The 22,259-nt window shown below is 39.1% G+C and overlaps 1 protein-coding gene across 1 annotated transcript in view; it reads left to right on the forward strand.

Moving 5' to 3' along the window:
• The first annotated feature begins 2,392 nt into the window (after positions 1–2,392).
• Positions 2,393–22,259, forward strand: part of OSBPL8 (oxysterol binding protein-like 8) — a 55,415-nt gene continuing 35,548 nt past the window's right edge. The window contains exons 1-2 of the mRNA XM_010293884.1: positions 2,393–2,423; positions 7,328–7,465. Coding sequence (XP_010292186.1) covers positions 7,375–7,465 — 91 coding nt within the window. The 5' untranslated portion in view covers positions 2,393–2,423; positions 7,328–7,374. The remainder of the gene's footprint in view (positions 2,424–7,327; positions 7,466–22,259) is intronic.

Raw genomic sequence — 22,259 nt, forward strand, 5'->3', positions numbered from 1 at the left:
TTCAGAGAAAACACTGAAGTGGTAAAACTGTCATGTTTTGTTCCTGAGGCATTTGAATCCCCAGTCTGCAGTGATATGAATTGCAGATAATAGAGGTGCGGTAGGCTATTGGAACATGAAGATGCCTTTTTGGCCGAAATAGTCACATTTCAGTATCTTAACATCTTGCATCACTATTTAGAAATGTATATTCTGCAGGTTTTAGGTAAATGCAGAGGCCCAAATAGTTCTTACGAAGCGGGGGGGTGGGTTGACCAGCAACAGAGGCAGTTTGGTGTGTAAACAGAATGTCTGTTGGAGAAGATCAGGGACAGAGTTAGCCAGGCTTGTGTTTCAGCCTCTGGCGTAGGAGCTGTTTGTACCAGTTCATAGGACTAACCATGTGATGCTAAAATATTTACATAAAAAGCCCCTGCATCGTCTCAGGTGACGGGTTGCCCTTCTCTGTGGTGTCATGTTGTAATCTTGGTCAAGGCTGCTTGAGGGGCAGGCAGCGAGGCAGGACCTGCTGCGGTGCTTTTTCACTCTGTTTCTTCAGCGCGTAAGTATGCGGGCACTGCGAGTGAACATACTGTCTGAGTCTCAGAAACTTCTGATCCTCTGTGTCTGTTAACAATTTATTTTTCCAGTTCTCTTCTCTTGCTTTCCAACTTGTAGTGTGAAATAAAGCAGACCAGTGCTGAACAGTGGTGTTCCCAGTCCTTCAGTCAGTTGCTGGATCTCCGTACAGTTACTGCAGACTCCGTTATCTTGCTCTCTTATCAGTCACTATTTTCTTGAATCTGAAATCATAGAGTAATACAGTTTCAGTCCGAATGTAAATTGTTTCTGAGTCTGCAGTATGTTACCTATACATTAAAAAGAAACACTTTGCCTTGAAAACTGTTGAAATCTTGAATGCATTTCATGTACTAGTACCTAAACCTGTCTGGTAAGTTCATGGGTTCTCTTAGCAGTGTTTCACTCTTTGACCTAAATTTAGTCTCTGACAGGCATAGAAGGTTGTTTACCAAATGCACTTACAATTTATTCCAGCTTCCCTTTTTTAATGAAGTCCTTTTCTAGAAAGTGCAGAATTATGAAAGACATGTTCCCTTACCTTTCCAATGATGTGTACTGCAGTTGCTGTATTCTCATTGCAGTACTTAACATTTGCACGTTGCAGTGTGGATTTAACACCCCTAGGCAGCTGTGAGGGAGAGAAATCTGTGTCTTGACATCAGGGGTGTAAGACAAGACTCCTGCTTGCTAAAGTTTATACTTCTCTTTTTTATGTTTCCTGCTGTTTAGTCCTGATAACAGAGAGGCAAGATTGGATCCTCTTTAAAGCAGGGCAAGGATTTATCTCCTTTATGGAGCAGAAGTTTTTGTTTGGGATATAGAAGATACAGCATGTTTGGATTTATTTTATTTTTAAGTAGGAAATGTTCATGCTGATCAGTATGCTTGTTTTCTCCTCCTTTTCTGTTACTCATGGGTTTCAAAGGTAGTAAATCCTTTAAGACATATGTGGAACTTGCCTTACATCTCTACACAGCTGAGCACAGGGGGATCCTAGTCCTGATTGTGGCCTTGGGTAGCAATGATTTATAAAAGATTCCAGATCAAATGTCAGAAAGGAAAACAGACTATTACTATGTAATTATTCTCCTGTAGTGGCTATATTTGCATTCAATGGGACCGACATAATTTTTTATACAACTCCATTCTTTGGAAATTCTTTGATGTAAAATGTCCTCCTAAATTTAAAACTACACTGCTTGTCTTGCATCCTAAGCAATATAAAATGTTACCTGTGTTTGTAGATGAACTGAATCTATGGCTTCTAAGTTCATGTTTGTGTGCAGAAGCAGTTAGGCTCGGATCTGGCTTTAGTGGATGCTTCCACGTTACTGATATCTTAAAAGTTTTTGTCTTTCCGAAGCACCTGTCTGAAGGTGGGGCAGCTTTGGAAACAAATTTTGTGTTATTTCATCTTTCTTCAGAGCTTTAGTCTTCTGAAAACATTCCAGCTAAAAATTTCTTAAAATATATTGTGTATCATCAAGTCATATGAGCACTAAATTGCTGATGCAGAGGTTCCACTCAGAATTAGCAGTCAGAGTAGTTGCTGTTTACTAACCATATACGATGGTGGCTTCTAATAATGGCTCCTCTATAAGCATATTTGTCAGTTTTGTTGCTTCAACTTTTCCAAACCGCTAAGTCTCTTGAGGTCTTGCCTTTGATATTGAGGTGCATGTTGTATTTTAGTTATGAACTAACACTGTTTTCATTGTCCTTCTTTCCCGCTGCTGCTGCTGCTGCTGCTTTTGTGCACTTGCTTCTTCCTGGCCTGGATTTTTTTGTTTGCTGTTCTTCGTTCTTCAATTGTATGTGTACACAGCATCATGGTGATAACAGAGACTGTCATGGACCATCAAGTAAGTGATGCCCTTCTCCTACAGTATGTTTGCACATCTGTCCATAATAGTTAGCATATATCTTTGCATATAGACTGCTGCGCTAAACACTTGGTTTTCTTCTGTATTGTAATTGAGAAGGTGAAGTATAATGCAAATTTACCATTGGAAGAGTATTTTACCTGGCATACTACTCATCTAAATTTCCTTACATTAAACTTTTTTTTTAAGTGGGAAAAGTTTATTCTTCACCTCTCGCAGTCATGGCTAGGAAAAAAAAATACTAAATTACTTATCTGGAAGAGAAGAAGATATATTTATCAGTTTGAAATTAAACCTTCAAATGTTATCGTAGTATAGATAATAAAGGCATGGGAATGATGGTTCAAAAACAGTTTTATTTTTGATCCTACCTGTTTATAGTGCTATATGGTTCACTTAATTTCATTAAATTTACATCTTCAGAAATGAATGGGTGTATATACTGTAATACTCAAGGATTGGATCTGGTGTGGTGATAGGGAAAACTGCAGTATGGATATAGGTGTGCATGCACAAAGCCAAAGACTTATTAGTGCTATTGGTTCATGGGTGTTAGTATGATCAAGCAATTTTGCCTGGGATTAAGAGTTTGCGTATGTGGGGAAGGGAGTGGTGCAGGCACAAATTTTTTCTTTTTAGTGAGAAATCTGTGCAGAAGCAATGGTCTTAGCTGATATCACTTCTTACAGACGTTAAAAAATAATGTGGAATTGAATTATAATAAACCTTTTCTTACGTTTGGTGTCCTTGTGCTATTTTCAAGAATGTAGGCACTTTCATATGCTCATTATAGAAACCGAAGAACTGACCACTTCAGAGATTTTTTTTTTTTTAATAGCTTTATCTGATGAAATAAATTGGCTGGAAAGACACCAATTTGTGTTTCTTCTGATGCATGAATCTTAGTGACAAACTATATATTAGTAATTTGATGGCCAGTATGAGGAAATTTGAACAAAGTATGTGTTATCAATTCTAATAGTTCTGTTGGTACTGAAATGTGTTCTCCAAAGAGCTGCGAGGAGGCTTTGATATTTACTAATTGATGTGTCTTTTCTAAAATAATCCTCTGCTCATCTTCAGGGAGATAGGTGGCATGGGTTTAAACTCACTTAGGTAAAGGAAGGAATGAATGGAGGTCGTCTTTCTCTTGGATGAATGCTCTGAAGCCTGAGTGAAAGTCTAAAAATAAATCACCATTTTGAGGCCTTTGAGTGGAAAGAATGGTTGGTAATGCTATTGTATGTCTTGTTGGATGCATTGAGCATATGCCTATCAAATCCGTCTTTCAAGTTGCAGAGATCGCATGTGAAACCTAAGAAGAATTAGAATCATAGGGTGGTTTGGGTTGGAAGGGACCTTTTAAAGTTCACCTACTCCATCCCCCCTGCCGTGAGCAGGGTCACTTTCCGCTAGATCAGGTTGCTCAAAGCCCTGTCCAGCCTGACCTTGAATATTTCCAGGGATGAGGCATCTGCAACTTCTCTAGGCAACCTGTGCCAGTGTCTCACCACCCTCATTGTAAAAAATATCTTTCCTGTGTCCAATCTAAACCTATCCTCCCTCTTTCAGTTTAAAACCATTGCCCCTTGTCCTGTCGCTACAGGCCTTGGTAAAAAGTATTTCTCTATCTTTCTTATAAGCCCCCTTTATATATTCAAAGGCTGCAATAAGGTCTCCCTGGAGCCTTCTCTTCTCCAGGCTGAACAACCTGAACTCTCTCACCTTCCTTCGTAGGAGAGGTGTTCCAGCCCTCCGATGATTTAAAAACAAACAAAAAAATTTCATATTTTAGTTTTCCTCAGTAGAAAATGTGAGTCCTTTGAAGACTAGTCAGAAACCATGTGGCTTTTGAAGTACACTGCAGGTACATGGGGGCACATGAGTCCAAAACTGTAAGTTTCAGTTTGGTGTTTTTGGCAAATAAGAAAACATGTTTGACTAGGAACATAATTTATTTGTTCGTGCTAACTTCTATTTCACAAGTGAGCAAAGTCAGTAGAGTAAATGACCATTTGCTCCCTTTCAGTATCACTGTTGGATTTATTCTGTGAATGTAATGAAATTCCAGGATAAAATCATTCCATGCTTCAAATGAGTTCAAAATTAGCTATAGGACCACCAAACATTGTCAGTAAATGGCTGACTTAAGTATGTACCATACACTTTTGTAGTGTTTATAAAATCAATCCATCAGAAGCTATAAACAGCCGCCAAGGAGACTTTACAAATTGCTGAGTTATCTATTAATATGTACTAATTAAATCTATTCCCTTGAAAAGATCTGCTTCTTAGTGGTAGGTGTTTGATTTAATGGCATCTTGAAAACTCAAGATTTGTTACTAGCATAACTTTTCCCCCTCCTCTGTCCTTTTTAAATCAGTCCTTTCCAAGTACTTTCTCCTTTTCCTTGTAATAGATTTCTTGGTTTCCATCTCTGTCTTTTAAAGTTCCAGAGCTCCTGCCATAAGATGCTTAAGGCCTGTCTTTACAGTGGTCATTAACTGCCTGAAGACCGTGCTGATTTTACAGCTGTGATTACACAGGAACCTATAAAAATCAGGTCATAAGTCAGTCTTTTCTAGAAAAAAGACAAAAGCCTCTTAGTAATGTTACTCCCCTGTTCAAAGCCACAGGTATGTTCTGCCTTACCTTGTCTTCCCCCTCAACCCAAAGTAAACATCTGAGCATTAGGATGAGGCATTTTGAAGGACGGGGACAACTTCAGGACAACTTCTTCCTAGTGGCTGCTACAGTGTAGATAGACATTATGTTCTTAACTCATTTATTTCCATTTGTTTAGTATTTTTATAATGCTTTGTGTAAAAAGGAGATTTTAAAACTCTCCTGCTAATCATCCTTCAGCTTTATGGATTGAATTTCTCAAAAGCCCACTTGATTTAAGAAGTTTATCTTGAATCCCCAGGTGTGCAAAGTGCTTACCACAAGATATTCTATGTTAGGTGATACATAAACTATGTTTTGTAGGAAAGGAGCCTTTCTGACACTGCTAGCAGTCTTTGCAGGACCCAAACAGTCTTGCAGACTGATGAAGGAGCATGAATTTAATAGTGAATTTGAAGCTTGTAATCCTGTGAGTGTTACTGAGTTAACATCGCTGAGTTCAGTTCATGCTTTGGTAAAACTCGTGTGCAGAGCTTGCTTACGCTCCAGATTACTGGCAAGTACCATCTGAGAAATGATCACATCTCGACAGCTTAGAAAACTTGGGAATTTCCAAAGTTTAAAATTTAAGAAAGAGTTAACAGTGCTGCACGCTGCCAGTTTGGAAACGAGCCTTCTGCACAGGTCACTTGGGAAAGGGTTTTAGCACAACTCCTGCTGCAGAGCGGCTCTCGGACATGGCTGGCAGCGCGGACGGCGAGGCGCCCGCCCGTGGAGTGCCCACCCGCGGAGCCAGAGCGCTGCCTGCAGCTGGGGGCATCTGCGGGAGGAGCTGTGAAATCCCGTTCCTATGGAGCGAAATGGCCAGTGGCTCTTCGAGAGCAGCTTTCAGCTAATTGACTGGAAGTTGGTGCTACTTCAGTGCACCTTAAACGTTTTAAAAACAAGTGAGTATAGCTCATTTCCCCTCGAAGGGACATGTTTTGTGCAAGCCTGTGAAGCAGCTGTTTTCTAGCCCTTCTTTTATTTTTCGGTTCAAATACCAGACCTTTTGCGGTGAAGTCCCCTCTCAAGACTTCAGCAGCTCTCCTGCTCCCCTCCTTTCCCCTACTCGTTGCTGCAGGAAAATAAAAAGCTGGTTTGCTGGTCGTACAAGAAGAGCAAGGCAGTCAGTACTTTGAAGTATTTGCCTTCTGGCACTGACAGACTTAAACTCTGAATTGGTAAAATGAGCTCTTTGCCTCTCTTGTCCATCTCCTCACATATTCTTCCTGAGCAGCAGTCTGCATAGGGTATAGTTTGTCTGGAACAGAGCATTAGATGGTTTATCTGATGTAGAAATATAGTACAGGTGGGTATCCTAGCATCCTTGCATTCTTCATACTGCCTTGTGTTTTCATGCTTTGCTGAAAAAAAGTTTACTTTACTGTAATAATAGTAGAAATAAAGAAAATCTGCCTCTGTACTTTGCAGATTCCATCCAGAAAATGGAACTTGTTTGTTTAGACTACATCTTCTGCTGAACTTTTCAAACTGTTTGAGGAAAGATTGGAAACTCTTAAAATGAGCCATGTTCTAAGTTCCAATCTTTTAGGCAGGCTCTTCTTTAGTAAGCATCTTTTGTTTCCCCCTCTAATCTCTTTTTGCCAGTATATCTACTTCCACAGGACAGGTGTTAGTCAGCCATTCTTTCACTCTCAAAAAAACTGGAAGACCTCAAACAAGTCTTTCAGACTGATAAGGTTCAAGGAGAGTAACTCTTCTGCTTTAAACTTTTCCCTTGACAGAGTCTATACATGATCTTTATTAATAAAGACTTGTTTCTTGTGATGTACGTGCATACGTTCATCTTAGCTTTTCTGGGGTGGTGACACAGCTTCATCTGGCAAGCTGTTTCCAGGGTTGGCTGTGTTGTGGCTAGTTAAACCAAGAATTATCACAAAAGTGGCAAAGCAAGCCACTTAACATTTCAGAAGTAACAGCTCAGTGCTGTATCTGTATTCAGTAGCAACCTTTCCTATCTCCTCCTAGATTTTTTTGTTTTCATCTTCTGCCTCATGTCTTAGACCATTTTTGTTGTCTCTTTTTCAGCCATCCCCTCCAAAGCAAATCTCTGGTTTGAAATCCTCATTTTCTAGGATGAAAATTTTGTAAGATGGTATTTGAATACCAGTTTCATGAATAGCAGTGAAGTTGTTAATAGAAATCTATGCACAAGCATGTAACATCATTGAATGAGCATCCATTTTGTATTTCAGCAGTGGTAACAAACAGCGATGAATCACAGCTTTTAACTCCAGGAAAAATGAGCCAGCGCCAGGGGAAAGAAGCCTATTTTACTCCAACCAAAGAGTTACTCCAACCGTCTCTCAGCCCAGGAACTGCACACAGCCATGGTAAGACAAAGCTGTTTTTAACAGAGGTTTTAAAGAACTTAAATGCTGACATTAATTATCTGTTCTGTCCAAATGTTGGTTCAAAAACACTGCCTTTCACAATAAAGAGGTAAAGAAGAAAGCATATTGAACTATTGTATGTAATTCTTTGTATCCTCATGTGTTAATCTAAAAGAGAAAAAAATGTGTTGTGGTGCACTAGTTTATTAAAGCATGCTATGCTGGAGAACAGTCCACGTGATGGTAAATCAATATCTGTGTGTAATCCTGTAACCGATGGTCATGTTAATGTCTCAGATATTTAAGTTGTGTCTTTACGCAGAAGTGTTGATACACCACCTAAGCCTGGAACCTTTTAACAATTTCTTCTGTGGAAAGATCATCCCCTTTAGGAAAGTGGAGGAAAACAGAAAGTCTCAGCACTTTTTGCCAGCTTTCAAACAGTCCCCTCTGCCTTGCTAAACCTGTCAAAACCAAACTCTCAGTGGACCCATGTGAACTGATTGGATGCAAAGTGAAACTTGTCAGTTGACCTGACAGGTTGATAGTCTGTTTAAAAAAACAAAACTAAAAACCAGGCCATAGTTGCTTCCTTGTGCTATTTACATTTGAAACTGCTTTTGTTGTCCTATTGCCTACGATATCATTAGATGTGTTTGTTACGGTGTATGGAGTCCTTAGTGAAAACTTCAGGCTTTTTTTGTTAATACTCTCTCTCCTTTTACTCTTGGCAGCATGCTAGTTGTCTGTGCTGCCTTTAGTTCTTGCCATGAGTAGTGTTTCTCAGATTCTTTTTTTTTTTTTTTCTGGAGTGAACCTCCCTAACTCCCTTATTTTGCTTCGTTGAAGTAATGATATTAGTCCATCAGAGTAATATAGGCAGTTTCTCTGGTAATTTTGAACTATTTTCCTTTTCAGTACCATTCAGATAAAAAGACAAAAACCTTTGAAACCAAAGATAGTTGTTACCATGTTGAATCTGGTAGTCTTTTAGTGTATTTTAAGAATTATTATGGTAGGATTTTCAGTGCTACCCACAGCTAGCTCTGATATATTTTCTAAAAGCTGCTGTTATTTACTGGAGCAGCACTTGATGTTCTCTGGCTTGCGTTGTGCTCAGTCTGGAATGATTTTCTGTAGGATATACATATATAACTTGTTTGTAATTTTTATTATGTTTAAATAAATTGTTGGTTATTCTCTCTGTGTACTGTGTTGTATCCCTTATTAGACAAACGTTGTAGTTATATAAGTATATTTGAATATTTTAGTGAAGTCTTCCTTTTAATGTTGCTATGCTCGCTAATTATAAAGGCAAACTGTTGTGCTTTTTTAAGGGCTTTCACTCATAGGAAAGGACAAAACCAGGACAATCTTGAAAAGCACTAAGACTTCATGGTACTTGCTTGCAGATATTGTCGTCTTTTCTGATTTTTTCCCTCTGATTATTTCAGGGCTTATATAAGTGATTTTTAATCTGGTTAAATGTATCTGTGCCTTTTTTAGCATCAGTCATCACTGACCTAGTCTTCTAAGAGCTCTGCTAGAAATGAAGCTGTAGTTTCATGAAACACGGAGTTTGGCTTGCAGTCCCTTTCAGTAGTGAAAAGGTATGATGTGGGCTAGGCCTCAGCAACCTTTAATTACTACCTTCTAGCCTATCTGCAACTCGGGAGGTGTAGGTTTGATTTTTATGGAGGTGATTGACTCACATTTAGAAGTTGGGTGGTTATTCTGTGGTAGTTATTCCTACAGGGAAATGACAGTGCTGGTGAAAATGTAAGCTTATTACATAGGGAAGAAGAGATGTGCAAGCCTGAAAAATGTCAAGTAGAACAGAGTTAAAATGATGGAGTACTTGAGGCTGACTGTTGCAGCTGAAATCTAATTAGCAAAAGTCTTTACAATATACCTGTAGTATTGTATGATGAGAATATGCAGAAATATAGGAAATGTTTAGATGTAGTATTTAAAAGCATTTACTGTGAACTAAATGAAGATACTTCTAGTCCCTGACACCTTAATGCATCCTTAGGAGGTGGGTAATGTAAATGAACAATTCAAAAGCGTACTAGGCGCGGGATAAGAGAATTGAAACAGAAAAATCTATCATACAGTCTACAGAGAACTGATTAAATGTATATAAATGGGAGCTGTGACGTGGGTACTTGGCCTTTGCTGCTGGACAGTTGGATGTTGCTGGATGCTATTTGGCCACCATTACCTAAGTTATGTTTCCTGCTGCCTGACTAAAAGAGCCTGTGTGGCAAAGCCAGTTTTGTATAGAGCTTGTGGTTAAAAATAAATGAGTTGGAATGGAACAAAGCCTGTGAAGAGGCAGTCTTTGGAGCAACCAGCACTTTGGTGTTAGTGGGGAAACACTACCACGTGTGCCAGATTCTTTGGCCAGCCAACAGTAGTCCAGGGAAGGGCATGCTCAGTGCCCATCACTTGGAAAAATCTGCTGGAACAAGCTTAATTTGTGTCTTCCGCTTCTGTTATAAGGTCCTAATTGCAAGTATTAGGAATATGATTAAAAGTAGATGAGAACTTGAGTCTTGATATGAGGGAGTGGAGGTAAACATTTAACATCTGTTTGGGCCGTTGGCTTCCTATTTGGAACCAAATGTGACCCATGTTACGTGTTGTTGTGAAATTGCAAGTGCTAGGTGTTTCATGATTTTAAGTGCTCCTGTGTATAAATACTGGGTTTTAATTTATCTGACTATAGCTCTGGATTTCAGAAAGCTTCTATTTTCTTGTACTTGGTTTCTTAGTTTAAAACATGACTTCTTCCTTCCTTGCTCCTCTTGCTCTTGTGAGATGGAACTTAGTATGTCGTCTCAGCCAGAGAATGGTGGTTGTGTCTTTGGAGTCCGGTGCAGATCTGTTTTACGAACGCAGAGTACAGCTTGGTCGGGCAGCACTGTCTAGGGATTGTTCAGCAAAAGTCTATTTATACTGGCATTTTTCTGCATAACATTTGCAGGAAGAAGCTGCACCTTCTTATTTTACATAATGTTTTTAAGATTTTTGAAGATGTGCTGTCCTTTATTTCAAGGCTGAAGACTACCTTATCTTTTAGGCTACAGACTGGACTTTAAAGGTGTGGAGGTCAGGCTCGCTCCCATACAAAGCTTCAGCAAGGTTGTTTGACAGAAAAAACTGATGGTGGGGTTTATGCTTGTTTATTATGCTCAGTAGTTAACACGGCTAGTTGAAAATTTTAGTGTTGAAGGCCAACTCAGCTATATATAGCATTGGTCCTGAGATGGACTTCTAACTTTAATTATTGAGGATTTAATTTATTCCTGCCTTGCCCATCATTAGTTAACTAGAGTGTCAGAAAAAGCCACTCCTGATCATAATGCTGTCTATACAGTTTATTCTATAAAATAAATTTATTGAGCCATCAAATGTATGAATACCAAAATCCAAGTGCCATCTGCAAAACCTAGTAACACTGAGATGTGTTGAGGTTCAAGGGACATCAAAACAAACCTGAAAACTAGCTTTTTGCATCCACAGCATGCAAGAAAGGACTTAATAAAGGCACAAAGTTGGCTTAACTAGACAGCATGGTAACTGAGGAGCTCCTTGTGAAAGTGGCCTTGAGCAGCTCCACATTGAGTTGATGCTGAAAACTTTTACTGATTTTCCTCACTCTTCATTGTATATGTTTAAGAAAGCAGTTTCTAGACTCTCACTCAACAGCTCACTCAAATGGATTACTTTGCTTCTTGAATCAGAGTGGGAGATAATCAGTGATAAAGATTTGGCAAAAATTTGGAAGATAAAACTTTCTGAAGGAAATCTTTCTTTTTTCCCCACAGACAGTCTGCAATTCTAACTTTTAAAGTCTTAAACTGTCCTTTCTTAACATGTGCTAAGTTAGTCCAGTCTCTACTTTGTCAATGCTGCATATTGTATGTGAATGTTGCCTTTTGGTATGTTTTATGTTCAGATCAATGTTGGTTTTCTTTCACCTTATCTGACAGGCAATGCAACCTTCCTACTTCTCCATGCCTTGAACATACTAAATGATCATGCTGTGGCTTTTCCGAAATATGTTATTTAGAATTGTCAGACTTGGAATTGGATCTAAATAATTTAGTAGCCTTTTGATGGAAACTATAATGAGTTTGGGGAGTTAGCTTTTGCTGTAAAGCGGTGCTTATGTTTGTGGAATGGTGTGTTTTTAGGCTCCGGTGAGGTAGCTTGGCTTTGCCAACTCACCAAAACCATATTTTTCTAAGTGTAGTGCATATAGATGTTAGGACTGCTAAAACATCTTTCAATTCTAGCCGTTGACACATAGATTGAACAATGTTAATTTAGCTCATTTTCAGTATTTGCACTCTGTGTTGTTTTTATAAAATGTTATTAAACATTAATGGGGAAAAAAAAAAACTTTTTTCATCTTACTTTTGGGTTTTTACTTTTTTTAACCTACTATAAGTGCAACCAAAAGGAATCATTGGCAAACCTCTTTTATTACAGTTAAAAAATGAACTTGAAAAATACCGAGTCCAAGACTACGTTTTCAAAAGCTGTAGGGCAGAACTCTGCTTGCTGATGTAAGCTGTTTATGTTGTTACACAAATTATCCCTGGTAAATTGGATTCTTGTAAATCTTGTTAACTCCGACTTACATCAGGATACCACTTTGTTTGATAAAATGGATTAATATAGAAATAGTGATCATTTAAAATTTATTAAAAAATCTGAAGTCTCCTCAGAGAGGGTTTTTAATATTTTCTAGCTTACAAATATGCTGTTGAAACATATTTCAAACTTTCTAAGAAAACAGCATAGATGCTTAAATAATAATAATAAGCTGTACTTGTGGTAAAGAGAGAAATCTAGCTAAGATAGTAATATTAAAAATTCTGTAATAGCATGTTTGAAAATGTCTGACTTTTTTTTTTAACCAGTATACATTTTGTCTATTAATGGCTTTATTTAATGAGAGTTTGTCCTGCTCTTCTTTGTGTGCTCTTGAGTGTATGTTACAAAGTATGTAACATGAAGAAATGCTTTTCTAGTTTGTCACTTGCTAGTAGTTCACATGTGTGTATATTTGCTTGGGAGATAATCTCTGGTCTTATTTTTTTAAGAGTGTGAGGAGGTGAAAATCCATATGAAGAAGAATGCAAAATTCACAACATTCCTTATAGAAAGATTTTGCCATTTTAGGTTTTTGTGCATTTGAATGAGGACTCTAATTTGCAGATGGCACTAACGAGAGCATCATCCATACTTGAACAGGAACAGATGAGGGTGGTGCTTGTGTTGACAGTATTATATTTGATACTTAAAGGCTGGCAGCTCAGCAGATAACGCATTAGGATTTTTGAGCTCTAGTTTCTGTATTTAATGTGGAGAACAGTGACCTGTGCAGACAAGCTCCTGAACCTGACAGCATCAGCCCTCAGTATTTTTCCTATCTTTATCTAAAACATTGATGAGATGCAGATGGGGTGAAAATGTAAGTAGTATCTGGGAAAGGTGTGTTAGGATGATAAAGATTGAGGAGGAGATATTTTACAATAATGTAAAACTTGAAGCTAAATTAGCAGCATCTTGCTGTCATCTGTTTTGTTGTTTTGTTTTGTTTTTTTTTTTTTGTTTTGTGGGTTTGGCTTTTTTTAAGTCAGCTTGTCAAGTAAAGGTAAGCAGTGAAAGTGTGTGCCTAGAAGGAGCTTGAGATATGAAACAGGATCTGCCCCTCCTTTCCAGTAGAGTAGTAGTCACTGTTAATTCAGTTTGATGAAAATGTATTCTGTGTCACATGACTGAGAAACAGAAGTGGCTTAGGTGCAGGGAGGTGGATTGACAGTGGAAGCAGAATTATAGGTCTGCCAATACTGACGATGATCACAATGAACAGAAAGCAGGAGGGGAAGCTGCTGTTGGTGGAGAGTAAGGGTATTTTTGGCTGTACTGAGCTTGTCTACTCTGGAGAAAACAGCCTTTCATACATCTGAAGGACATGCTAAGATTTTAATCTGCAGGGTGCTGCATTTGGGGACAAAACACAAATTTAACTATTTTTGCATGTGAGAAAAAGTGGAGAGTGAAAACTGGATGTTTTCAAGCACAGATCCTATTAACTACTGAAGGGATGAGATACTTTCAGCATGATGGGATGATAATGGCCATGAAAATGCAAGACTTGGCACTGCTGTCTACTAAAGGTAGCTAACAAGTTGAAGGTGATTTGCTGTAGACCTGTACAACTTGCAGCCTTTAAAAAAATGTTTCAGGTGTTTGGCTCAGTTGACACCAACAGCAGGACGTTTTGTTTGTCCGGGTGGCAAGAAATATCTCGAGCTCCTGACGCGTCATCCCTGTTCTGGGTCACTGGTAATCAGTGTGCAAGAAGTTCTGGAGGTGTAGCACACATGTCCTTTTACCTGCTGCTAGGGGAAAGAGAGGTTACTGTGGTCCAGTGGAAGGAAAGATCCATCCCTGTGTTGGTGGACTCAAAGCCTTTTCAAAGTATTAGCAACTCTTTCCGAGATGGGCACTTGGCTTTGGTCCTTTGGCCAAGCTTCTGCCAGGAGGTCATGAGAGCCTGTTAGTTCATGTGGGTGCACGAGACTGAAGCCACAGCGGAGAGACACTGCGTTGGAGCTGGAGAGAGAAGTCCTGCGTGCCTGTGGTTATAGCAGATGAACGCATTGAGCACGAGGGAGGCTGTAACTCCCATGCAGGTAGAACAGTGATCACTGCTTAAATGCCAGCTCCTGCTTTTCTTTCAACTAGCACTTTCAGACTGTTAATATTTCTTTTTGATAATGGTATTTGGCTTCCAGATGGTAAAATCTTGCAAATCTGTCTGGTTTCAAATCAAGCTGTTTCCTGTGTGGTTGGGTTATATCTAATCTTTGATAATGATTTCTGTTTTTCTTCTCATGTTTGCTTTGACTTTATTCTCTACATCTAGACAGACTTAGTCATGGAAGTAACTTCACACAGGCTCCTGTTTCCCTCCACTATATCTATCCTTTGAATAGAGAAACTGAAGAATGGCTAAGTAATTTATTACCTTGACACAGTAAGAGCAACTTACTACTAAGCATGTCATACTTTTTACCTCAATTCGTCTTTCCATAAGTCTGTCTCACTGTCTCAGCTCTAGAGAGGAAACTGCTAGAGGGCTTGTTGAGGCTCTCTGACAAGCTTATTTTTAACACTTCCATGTTATCAGTAAATATTACTTCAGAAGTCGGGCACCTTCTCTGTAAAGTAAGTGCATCTAATGTCTTAGAAAAATGTTAACACTTTTGTTTCCTCCTGCTGCATGGGAATTCTGTCTAAACCCTTGCACTTGGAGAGTCTTGGTCTCTCTTGCTGTACTCTTGGGAGGTGTTTTAATTTGTCTTACTTCCTCATCATCAAAAGACAAGGTAGTTTGTAATCAGCAGTGTATAGGAGCCATGTGGACTGTTTCTTTAGGTCTGGGTTACTATCTGTTGTACTGCTGCAGGGACCTGACCCCAGTGAAACAGGTGGTCAGTTTTCTGTTGTATGATGGAGCATATCTCATGGGGGTGAAGCCCCGGTTCTGCAAAATTGTGCGACTTATTGGGAGTAGCTTTAGTGATGCTTGTCTCAAACGGGGTGTGAGTGAGATTCTAGTAACAGTAATTAAGGAAGGAGTCTGACCCCTAAATAATCTGTTTTTAGGTTGTGTTACCAGACTGAACGTCTTGTGAAATGTTTTAAGGTCTGCTGTGTGTGGTTAGTCTCCTGAATCTATTATCTTGACATCCTGCTTTTTTACTCTGGTGCATACTGTAGCACATTCCTCTCTGCAAGTCATTGTGTGTTTATTAAAACTTGCCATTTCTGAAATGCTACTCCACCCAGTATTTGTGGCTTGGGTAAATTGCATGTACTCCTTTCTGTGTGGGTTATAGCTTTATGAAAGCGTGGTACTGGGTTTTAAAGGCACAGCAGGGCTGATTACTGTGAAACTTCTCGAGCAAGTTCTCTTTGCCCATGACGATCTCTGCAGAGCTGGCCTATTTGAACCTGAACTGTGACCTGTAGAATTTCATAAGGGCTGAGATGAAAACTGTTGAAACCTGAGCAGTGAGCAAGCCTATTTACTCTGGGTGGGAGGAGCAGGAGTGTTAGCAAGCGAGGAGGTGCAGCCAAGTACAGTTGCCAACAGGGCACTGGGAGCTGGGATGTTCATTCATAACCACCCTCAGGCCTGTCTCTGGAACTACTCCTCAGCTAAACTGCACTCCACTTGGAAATATGAGAGAACAGAAGAATATTTGGTGAAAGAAACTTGCCACTGGGAACTACTGACACAACTTATAGCATCATGGTTCAGATGTCTTTTTTCTAACTCAAATATTGGTGTCTGAAGGCAAGTATACCTTTAATACCCTTTTTGTTAAATAGGAGAAAAATATTTTCGTTTAAAGTCCGTGTGCAAAAACTCACACTGAAAAAACTGATAGTCTAGTAGTTTCCGTTTTCTGCATACCACAAAGGGTGTGTGTATACTACTGCACGTAGAGAATTATTTATGACCTTTTCTTTTGTTGGACTGGGGGAGAAGTCTAGTGGAAAATGTAGCGTTGTTGAGATGTCAGGGTAAATTATTGTCAGACTTGAAGGGCGAGTCTAGAAAGCTTCTGCCTTCTCTGCTACACCATCAGTTTTCCTTCCTCTTTCTTATCCCTTTTGCTTTTACAGTGTTTGGTTTTAAGTAGATTTGGGGTTTTCCTTGTATGCTTCTAAGGGGAAAAGGAATAATTTTTAACTTTGCATCACTAGATACATTCTTCAGTGTATTATTGCATCAGTAGCAGTTTGTATAATGTATTCATTATTTTAAACTTATAAAATCCATATAAAAAGGATTATTATATCTAAAATTCCTCAGTCAGATAGTTCAGAATATATTTGATTTGAGTTCAATTTCCATGCTTGGAATTCATACCTGTACAATTCAGAGAGGTCTTTTTTGATAATCCTATGGTTTTATTCAGCTGTAAATATTTTTCAGTTGGAGAAATGTTTTAAAACTAAAACTAGGCTTTGTCAGAAGTGTTCATGTGCTGTTGGAATTGCACATGTTTTCTATTTGCCTTTGTTTTGTATACTGAGATTTAAGTTTTGCCCCAGGAAATATCCTGTAAGTGTATCTTAAGCATGGGATTGTGATTTGTTTTCTTTCAGCCAGCATTTACTACTGAAGAAGCTCTGACTGAGTAGCTGATAGGAGAAATGCATTCTGTCCTTTAGAAAATGTATATAACAGAAGTTTTCCTCTTCCCCTAAAGAGTTGTTCAACAGATTGACTGAGAATGGACAGTCCCCCCACCCCGAGATAGATGAACTAAATATTTCAGTCATATTTTTTTTCTTCTTCCAGTTGATTTAGGTGTTGTATAAAACAGAAACCAGGAGACTTTTTCTCCTTTTCAGTAGCATATTTAGTGTAGTGCCTGCTTTCATGAAGTACTTAACTTCTGGTATGAGGAATCTTATTTTTCATGTACAGATACACTGTGACACACACCTGATGCATTTGGGCTAGAGTGTAGATACATTCCTGGTTTTGCAGGCTTTTCAGCTGTGTCTGACCTCTGCAGTTGGATTTGTCTGTAGTTCTATTTTGAAACCATGTAAACTTCCAAGCTGTGTATGTTAGTGCATTTTCTAAGTATATCAATTATTAAGGCACTGGGAACTGATATCATAAGGATAGAAGACTTTCTGGGATATTAGTCCAAGGTCATCTAATGAATGATACTAATTCTGGTTTTATCAGTATTGAGCTATTCTGTCTGAATTTATTTTTGGGGAGGGGAGAAGAAGAAAAAGGATTTTTGTTTGTTTAATTTTGGGGGTTTTTTTGTTGTGTGTCTAATATGTGGTGGCTAATGAAGTGCACTGTCTGTTGTCATGTACGGAACATGTAAATAAAAGCACTTCCAAGCACTTACAAGTACCCCTGTATCCTTTCAGGACTCAAATTTATTGCAAGGAGTTAAAAGGTTTTCTAAGAGCTTTGGGTGCTGAGTGTGTGGAGAGCAGAAACCCCTTTAATATTGCAGGCTGATGCTCAAGAGTTACAATACACTTCAGCCTAGAATCACACCATGGAGAAGAATGCTCATTTTTATTAAATGTTACAGATTCCTTTTTATCTAACAGCCTTTCAGTTGTGTCTCAGCTGTCTCTCCAGCAATATATGCTTTGAAGTAGTTGCGGTGGTGACAGAGTTGTATTTTGGCAAAAGGCACGGAGTCTGTCACCACTACAAAGGAAGGGGGAAAGAAAAAAAAAAAATCCAATTTTTTTTTATTATTCTCCTGTATTGCTGTTGAGTTAAAGCAGAAGGTGCTTAAGTCAGAATACCTGGATAACGGCTTTCTTTGTTGGGAGATAGCTTCAGAGAGGGGAAATGTAACATTATCCATATTGAAATTCTTAGTTCTATCTACCCAAAGATTTCAGTTTCACTTCTAAATGGAGAAAAGGGCATAGGAAGGAGAAAGAGGTTTTTAATCTGTTCTCGTTTACAGTTTGGCTGCATGAACAGTGTCAAGGGACCTGAGCGGGCATGGGGAGAAATACGGGAAGAACCTTCAGGGTAACATTCTTTCCTCAACCCCTTGGATGTCTACCTGCTTTTTGGTAAAATGAACCTGGCGTGGCAGAGAAGACTGTTGTGGAAGAACCTGGTAGGCTGTCAGTCACGCTTAGTGGCACAGTGGCTGGAGGCAGATGTAGAGAAAGCGGGGTGGCTGGTGGTAGAGCTTCCCCTTAGCCTGTGCGACCCTGCCGTTATGGTGCAGGACACAGAAACCTCCTGATACCGGTGTCAGCGGAGCGTTCCCGGGCAGGGTCATAGTCCTGACTCTAAAACACGAGCTAACAGACCCCTTAACTGGGCAAGATAGGTGTGTAATGAGAGGATACGGTTCCTTCTGTGTGTAAAGGGAGTTTTTCTACCACAGCTTTCTCTTGTTTTTAGTTAGAAAAAATAAAATGCATAGTCTGAAGAGATTTGGACGAAGATAGTTTGCTTTGTTTTGTAGTTAAGAAGATAGGTTTGGAGAAGTTATATGGATCTGAGTTTGTTTTTAAAGAAAAAAAAAGGGGGGGGAGGGGGGAGAAAAATGTGGTGTTCTCCCTCCTTGCGTTTCTTCCTCCTTGCCCCACCATTCCACTCCTTAAGTTTTTCAACTGCTCTGTCTGTTCTTTCTGGGACATCTGGACAAGTACTGCTTCAGCTGAGAGAAGTACGAGACACAGTAATGGATAAATGGAGACAGGCCTGAATACATGATATACTCATCCAGTGTCTCCCCCTCCCTGTGCTCAAGTGAATAGAGGTTTTAGCTTCTTGTACAAAAGAAGTTAAAATTACCTATTGCATATAATGGTTTCTATTGATGGCTCATACTTGGATTTATTTCAGTTACATCTTTTTTCCTTGCCATTTATTGGGACATTAGTCTGTTAAGAGGCGTGAAGAAAGTCTAGTGATTCATAGGATCCTGGAAGCTACTATGTTTCATAATGAGAAAAATCATTGTCAGTGTTTTCTGTATGTGTCTTAGTGTATGTATCTATAGGAATGAGTGCACATGCATGCTGCACAGTTAAAACCCTTCACAGGGGTTATAAAATACTTCAGTCTATTCTATTATCCTTGAGCCAACGTGAACTGAAATTACAGAGCCACAAATAATAAGTACACTTCTTTGCATAAGCAGCTGGAGTAAACAGTATTATTTGAGGATTAATAAAATCTACACTACCATTGATTTAATTTATGGCATTCATTTTACTTTGTAAGAAGAGGAGACCTATAGTATAGAGTAGGGGAGAACACAAGTTCTTATTTCAAGCCAATTCCTAGTGTCTTATTTTTCTGCTTTCCAGCAAACAGAGTAGGTTTCAAAACGTATTTTGTCAGAAATAAGGTGTGATGGGGAAAATGGGATCAGCAGAGAAAGACCAGATGGAAAGCAAATTCCACATATGGAAGAGGGTGGCCATGCATACTAGTCATGAGGGCAAAGGAGCAGCCGATCATATGAGCACTGGATGAAGGAGGTTAGGGAGAGCTTATTTGACTTTATTCTAGTAACAATAAGCAAGAACAGTTTGGAGCAACTGATTCCTGGACTTGAAGCACAATTTACTGGGACTTTTTTATGTTTAAAATTTAAGTTGGTTCATTTAAGTGTTTTATTCATTGCATAAAGTATTTGGGGCATTAATAATAAAAAAATGTTTTTTGTGGAGCTTATTTTGTGCAACTCTTCCAGGAGTCAAGCTGGTTTGTATATATAAATATGTCAGACTCTTAGAGAAGAAAAAGCTATTGCCTGACCTTTTAAACAAAAATAAAAAATAAAGATGTAGAAGCCACAGCGATCAGTTGATAAAAACTAGCTAGGTAAATGCCTGAACAGGAAAGTTCAACACAGCTGCATAATGCAAAACATCGGCTCCCTTTTCAGATTCTTACAGTGTCCCACAATATCAAATAGGGAAGCCACACTGCGCAAAGCACAACTCGTGAGCTATGCACATTTGGGACTTGAAAGACTAACGGGACAAAGAACTGATTTAATGAATCCTGAAAACCTAAATAATCGCTATTTTTGTGTGCCAAGAAAGCAGAGATGAGTAGCACCAAACCTGAGATGTAAAAAATGAGATGCGGTGTATTTGTGGAAAAGAGAGGCTGAAGCAAAGCCTTTCTGCTTTAAGAGTCCTAATGGGTTTGATGAGAGGAGTATAGTGTTGCTTGGCTTGCTGCTGATTTGGCAGCCTCTGTCTCTTCACTGCATTTTTCACGTGTGCCCTTCGTTTGTTTCTTTTTTTTTTCCTTTTGTATCTTACTCATTAGAATGTGAGGTAAAAGGCTGTTACTGCAACACTCTTGTTCCAACCAGCTAATGCTAACCAGCTTTCACAGAGAATATAATCCTTACACAAACACCTTAACTCATGAAGGAAGAGGGTCCAGTTCGACGTAGGTTTTCTTCATGTGCTGGGATTTCATCTGTGTTCTCTCCAAGAGCTGATGGCCGAAAGCTTGTCCGGAATGCTTCATTTGGAGGATATAACGAACTCTCTCCTTCTTTACCAGGTTTGTTTTGGTCTTGCATTTCTTAAAATGTTCAGAAGAGAGTATAATTTCAACCTCAATTTTTTCATCTTGAGTTAAAGTAATGTACTGAGATGTTGGTAGAAATAAGAATGAATGTCGCTTGTATGCATTTAGATAACAGCTCTTTGTAGTGGTAAGATTTGCAGATAGGCAAGTGAGTAAGTTAGCTTATACCACAGCAAATCTCTCTTCAAAAGGCATTTGTGTATTTTGTACTGACTGAAATATTTGTTTTGGTTGTTTGGGTTTTTATGACTGAGGTTCTGTGATGTGGTTTATAAACGCCTTCCTCCCTTGTACCTTCTGCTCCCCCCACACACAAAGAACTTGCTTTACAATAGCAAGGTACAGTAGAAGGTTTTAATTTGGCTATAACTACTCAAGAATCTGTGTGCTTGTCATCAGCGTTTGACATAAAATGACAACGTAGAATGAGTTAAGGCTAAAAGCATAGCCTTGCTAAACGCTGTAGTGCAAGATTTTTAAGACATACAACACAAGAAGGGGCTTGAATCTCCTTTTGCTCAGATTTTTTGTCTCCTGAAAATCAGTACTGGAATATTGAAATTAATTTCTAGAGCCTCATTGTCCATAATGTGCACTTCTGATATAGGTACCCGAATTTCAGCACTTTACTTCAGGAAACTTCGATGCTTGAAAATGTGTTACAAGGTCACCTCTTCCTGAAAGGGGACATCGTAGAAATTGTACGTTCTTACCAGAATTACTCTGTATGTGTGATTTGTCTTGTGCATGGGGACACATACACTTTATTGCGTAGCCCCATGAGGCCAGAATGCCGGAGCGGGGCAGGGAAATAAAATAGTTTTCACTTTTGATTGTATGCCTTCTGCAGAATGGCTCACTGACTTTACAAGCCCTGGCTCTGAAGCCGTGGAAAAGAACTGGGGTGCAGCGCACAGGCGGAGATGCAGCGCATAGGGGAGGTTGCAGGTGGGCCATTCGGGAGCTCTCTGCATCGCTGGTCGGTGCTGGCTTGCAGAATCACTGGAGCAGCATCTTCAGCCTCGGGCAGACGGGGGCAGTTGCTTGGGACACCGCATTTTATTAAACCTCACGTTTTACCCTAAAATACTTCCTTTCACTCTGCTTCAGGAAATTATTAGCCTTCTACCAAGAATCTGACACTGAGTTTTATTCAAGCTGCTCAGGAAATAAGGATCTCAAAGCTTGAAAGCATGGAGCTGGCAAGCTAGGCAGTTCCTCCCTACCTTTAAAATAAATGTGTGTAGTCTGGTAATTACTGAAACAAAAAGGGGTTTGTTTCCTATTTGCTTCCTTTCTGTATAGAATTCAGCATTAAAGTTGATCACTGTCTGTAAGTGGACAATGAATGACTTCTTAAATTGCAGAACAAATGGCAAACAGTTTTTAATTAAAAAAATCAAGTGTAAACGTAGAACTAAAAATGTTTTGTCTTTTGGAATCCTCCATATATCTGAAGACTGTAAACAATATTAATATGCTGGAAGGTATACTCTTTCAGTTTGGTTTAAACAAGGAGTAGTTATTGCCTGTCTAAAAGATATTCATGTATAGTTACAGTGAGGACAGTCTTTGGTTATTATTGTTCATTTTATATGATATTTGTAAAAGCAAACATGACCGTGA

The sequence above is a fragment of the Phaethon lepturus genome, unplaced genomic scaffold (genome assembly GCF_000687285.1).
Source record: "Phaethon lepturus isolate BGI_N335 unplaced genomic scaffold, ASM68728v1 scaffold4489, whole genome shotgun sequence".
In the NCBI taxonomy this organism is placed as follows: domain Eukaryota; kingdom Metazoa; phylum Chordata; class Aves; order Phaethontiformes; family Phaethontidae; genus Phaethon; species Phaethon lepturus.